We start from the raw sequence: 5,000 nt of genomic DNA, 5'->3' as shown, positions 1-5,000 counted from the left end.
TACAATATTTGCTTAAAGTAAGGCCGATTAGAGAAGAGCAGAAGAGCAGTGAGAAATTTTCTGATAGGATCTTTTACATGTTGTTTTTTTTTTATACACTATAAGTCTTTATAGATATAACAATAGGAGGAGGGAAGCTACTGGGAAATGTTTAGCATGAAGACTTTCTCATAAATCTGAAAGTACTTGAAAAATAACAAATATACCATAATTCGATCTCTTCTGCCAAAATTCAAACACACACACAACACACACACACACACACACATACACACACACACACACACACACACACACACACACACACACACAGGCACACACACACACTGACAAACAAACACACACAAACAAACACACACACACACAAACACACACACATACAAACAAAAACACAAACACACACACACATAAAAAAAACAAAAAAAACAAACACACAGATACCTACCGATGTGGTTGTGCGCCGTGAGATAGAAATGGTGAAGTGTTCCGCAGCGAAGACCCTTTGTGGTGTAAGCGCGGTGGGATCCTTCGACCTCTGCGGTCATCCACTCCCCGCCGGCTGACCTGAGGGCGGAGAGAGAGAGGGAGGGAGGGAGAGAGAGAGAGAGAGAGAGAGAGAGAGAGAGAGAGAGAGAGAGAGAGAGAGAGAGAGAGAGAGAGAGAGAGAGAGAGAGAGAGAGAGAGAGAGAGAGAGAGAGAGAGAGAGAGAGAGAGAGAGAGAGAGAGAGAGAGAGAGAGAGAGAGAGAGAAAGAGAGAGAGGGAGAGAGAGAGAGAGAGTTATAACTTTATCTGCACACTCATAAATATCCACGCATATCTACATACCTAAATATCTATATAAATCTATATATATCTATCTTTGTCCTTTTATCGGTATATCTGTCTGAATACCAATCCAGTCAGCCCATCGACTAATCTGCATTCACCCTTATTTATCAAAAAATTACGTTGCGTACCTATTCATCTATCTACCCACCCACCTGCACCCCCCTTAGTCTACTCTTGATCCTCGACGTTACCTGTAGTGTAGCGTAGCCCCTTGAAGCGGCGCCCCGCCCGTGTCCTCAACACTCCATTGAACTCTTATGGACGAGGCTGTCGTTTCCGTCACGTGGAGAGATGGCGCTGAGGGAGGCACTGGGAAGACGAACAGAGAAGGGCGTTTGTTATTGGATATTTTCAGTGTGATATAAGTAGGGATGTGTATTGCTTTCTTTTATGGATGTGTAAGGGTGATAATGACTTAAGACTCGTTTCTGTATGGGTGGTCACGTAGTCTGGATTTGTGTATGGTAATTTGAGTGATGGTAGAAACGCCAGGGGGTTTAATTTAAGTAAGTGTTAGATGACACAGTAAATTGCTATTTTCTTTTAGCTGTATTGCTCACATGATATATTTCCTGTTTCCAGTAAAATGCCTCTAAATCTTTTATCATTACTGCTAAGAGAACGATCTGATTCTACTCTGACGGAGGGGTTATTTTCAATGTTACGACACAATCCCAAATACGTTTCATACTGCACTGATTTTCCGTCATATATAGAACGGAGCACTTTTACTGTAGTACTCATTAGCATATTTCTTATCTTGTCATTACACGAAATATATCCCTCCTGTATCCATAAATATTATTTATCAACATCAGAAAAAGTTAACACCGTTGTTGAATAAACACGTTACACTATGCATAAAAGGATCACTGGTCACACACACCACTGTCGTCACTGTTTCCTGGTATATCAAACGGTGAATTTCCTTCATCATAAACATAACCCTATTACTGCATATGCTATTATACACTTTAATACGATCACAATTGTTGCAAAATCACGACTAACACTCTAATACCCTTGTTCTATAGTATTTTCACATGATAGTACTTTCCTTATTGCATCACATTAAGCAACATATATCCTATATATACATTTCCAACAGTTAAAAAAAACTTATCTCGAAGCACAACAAAGGCACCACAATGTATATTCAACTTGGATATTTCCATCTGTCACAATAGGAATACCCGTTTCTTCACTCTTCTGAAATTGGCTCGAGAGAGAGAGAGAATAAAAAACGGTGTAGTATTTCCATGGAGATTTTGCAATTGTTTCCTTGTGGGTTTATCAAAAAAAAAAAGAAAGAAAAAAAAAAAGTGGGGAGAGAAAAGAAAAGTTACTCCATATGTAAATATTCCATGTCCTTTAAGACTTTTTTTTTTTTTTTTTTTTTTTTTTTTTTTTTGGTGGCGGATAAAAGCGACGTAAAAAATAAGATATAATGAAGAAAAAAAAAATATGACGAAGACGAATAGAAAAGAAGTATTGGCATAAAATAGGATTATCACAAGAAAAAAAAAAAAAGGCGATAAGATGACGCTGCTGTAAAAGGAATAATTAAAAGAAGGGGGAAGTAAATTATTTGGATGAGAAACAAGAATAAACGTAGAATAGAAGAAGAAAATGGGGGAAAACAACGAAAAGGAAAAATAAAACGCAGAAGGAAAGAGACAAAAAAGCCTAGTACGAGAAGCAAAGCACGAGTAAAAGAGATAACTAAAACTGAACTAAATTTCCTGCTTAAAAAAAAAAAAGAAGAAAAAAAAAAAAAAAAAAAAAAAAAAGAGAAAAAAAAAAAAAAAATCGAAGTAGCAGGAAAATGTACTCACGAAAAGACCTAACCAACCGTCGCAACAAAAAGCACAGGCATATTATCTTACCAAGAACAGTGAGGTTGTAGGTAACAGAGTCATCACCGTGGTGGTTTGAAGCAGTGCACGTGTAGCGGCCGCTGTCACTGCGCTGTATGTCCGTTAGTGTCAGCGTACCGTCGGTTGTACAGTGAACCTATGGGTGTGTTTTTTTTTATAATTAGTCACTGTCATTGGATATTATTTGACGTTTCTATATTTCATTTTTTTTCTATGTTATTTTTTCTCGTTTTTTTGGTGGAAAGGAAAAGTCAGAACCAACGATATAGCGAGTATTAAGGGTAAATGGGTAATGCTTTTTCTTACCTGGGATGTGTGTCGGGAATTTCTAATCTCTCGTGACTCCACGTCAGAACTGGCTCCGGCACCCCGACAGCACCACAGGGTAAACTCACGTCCTCCTTCCACGCCGCCGTCAGGTTCCCGCCTACGGCAAATATGCCCGCGCCCACTGTGGGAAGCAGAACACGAAGTGCTGAGAAAAAATCTATCTCAAGAATACTCATGATAACATTTTTTCTTCGTCTCCATTCTTTGCAACTACAAACAACAGCCAAAGACGTACCTGTGTGAGAAGGAGTCACCATTGCAACGCTGCTTCGAGGTCCTTCGCCGATCCTCGTGGAAGCCGTGACCCACACCTGAAAAAAAAAAATTGAATAAACTCTCAAACTCATCCCTCCTGAAGTAAAAAAACAAAAGGATTTATTTTTCCAAAGAGGTGATGTCGATTTTGCGTCCGATGCGGAGTCCATATTTCAAGATTAAAGGGAATAAATGCGATTTATTTGATATTCGCGAAGGAAAAGCTGTTTCCGATAGTTCTCCTCGGCGCTGTAAAAGGGAAATCGACAGATTGACGCCATGCAAGGTGTGGGAAGACAGACACTCAATTACCTCGTGTGCCGTGTGCGAGAGGTCGTGTAAAGTGAGGTGAGTGGAGTGCGGGCTGACACGACGGGTGTGCGGGGCGCTCCGACTACCCGCGGAAGCCCAGTGGACAGTGTACCTGGTGATGCGGCCGCGGGGACTTGCGGGCGGCGCCCACGACACCACGGCAGCTCGAGGGCCGGACACGACAGCCTTAACGCGGGCGGGGGCCTCGGGAACTGTGCGACGCAGGGTGAAAACCGAGGTTTTAATTGCTTGGATGAGGAATATGGTACGTGCTATACATGTGTGTGTTTGTGTGTGAACGCGCGTGTGTTGTGAGATCTAACTTACCGTCCTGGTCGGTGGTGCAGACGAGCGGCAGGGAGGCCACCCCCTCCCCGGCCCTAGTGGAGGCGGCGACGCTCACGCTGTAGTTGGTCCAGGGCCGAAGCCCCGCCAGCGTCGCCCTCAGGCCCTCCGAGACCACGCTGCCGCTCCGCCCGTCCTCTGCAGGAGCCAGAACACACGGTCTTATTCGACAGTATAAAAAGGGATTTGACAGAACAATAGAGCAAAATACCACAGCTCTGATTATCCCGGAGTGTATTATTTATTCTGTGAAACGGATATTTGCCTAAACCCAGCTGACATTCCAGCGGTGAATTTAGGACCCGGATTTAAATGGTATTGGAATTCTCAATATTACAGGCTCGTGTTGCCAGACACAGAAATAGACACGTGACATATCCCTCGAAGTAAACGAGAATAAATAGGATACATATGCATTTTTCTCCCTGAAACTGCTTTGTAATTTCCAAATATTGAAGGCTGTGGAGACTTTATTCTTTGAGATATAAAGGCTCGTAAAATAGCCCTGCCTATCATCCTGCCTGGCAAAAATCAGTTTCATGAATACGTAACTTATCATGAATAAATGACATGCAGTTGCGAAAACGATGCATGCAAAATAACGCATTGCCAAAGGAGTGTGTTTTCCGGAGAATATTATCTTTATTTTGGAATATGGATGAATTTCAAGTGGCTGTGTGACGCATTTATATATATATATATATATATATATATATATATATATATATATATATAATCATATTATGGATAATTCATCCTGTTGAACGGCCCTTATCACTAGGTGCACTATCTATCTATCTGTCTGTTTGTCTCTTTATCCGTTAATTTATAGCTATATATATCTAAATATCTATTTATCAGTTTAATCATTTATATATGTGTCTGTCTATCCATCCATCCATTCACCTATACATTTATAATGCATGTATGCATGTATGTATGCATGTATGTATGTATGTATGTATGTATGTATGTATGTATGTATGTATGTATGTATGTATGTATGTATGTATGTATGTATGTATGTATGTATGTATGTATGTATGTATGTA

At 40.6% G+C, this 5,000-nt stretch overlaps 1 protein-coding gene across 1 annotated transcript in view; it reads right to left on the bottom strand.

Moving 5' to 3' along the window:
• Positions 1 to 536: 536 nt before the first annotated feature.
• Positions 537 to 5,000, bottom strand: part of LOC125026794 (Down syndrome cell adhesion molecule-like protein Dscam2) — a 49,124-nt gene continuing 44,660 nt past the window's right edge. The window contains exons 18-24 of the mRNA XM_047615395.1: positions 3,931 to 4,086; positions 3,604 to 3,815; positions 3,272 to 3,347; positions 3,013 to 3,157; positions 2,716 to 2,842; positions 1,021 to 1,138; positions 537 to 564 (exon numbers count right to left, since the gene is read on the bottom strand). Of these exons, the coding sequence (XP_047471351.1) occupies positions 2,815 to 2,842; positions 3,013 to 3,157; positions 3,272 to 3,347; positions 3,604 to 3,815; positions 3,931 to 4,086 (617 nt within the window). The 3' untranslated portion in view covers positions 537 to 564; positions 1,021 to 1,138; positions 2,716 to 2,814. The remainder of the gene's footprint in view (positions 565 to 1,020; positions 1,139 to 2,715; positions 2,843 to 3,012; positions 3,158 to 3,271; positions 3,348 to 3,603; positions 3,816 to 3,930; positions 4,087 to 5,000) is intronic.

The sequence above is a fragment of the Penaeus chinensis genome, chromosome 7, assembly GCF_019202785.1.
Source record: "Penaeus chinensis breed Huanghai No. 1 chromosome 7, ASM1920278v2, whole genome shotgun sequence".
NCBI classification, from domain to species: domain Eukaryota; kingdom Metazoa; phylum Arthropoda; class Malacostraca; order Decapoda; family Penaeidae; genus Penaeus; species Penaeus chinensis.
This window is presented reverse-complemented; position numbering and strand designations above follow the sequence as displayed.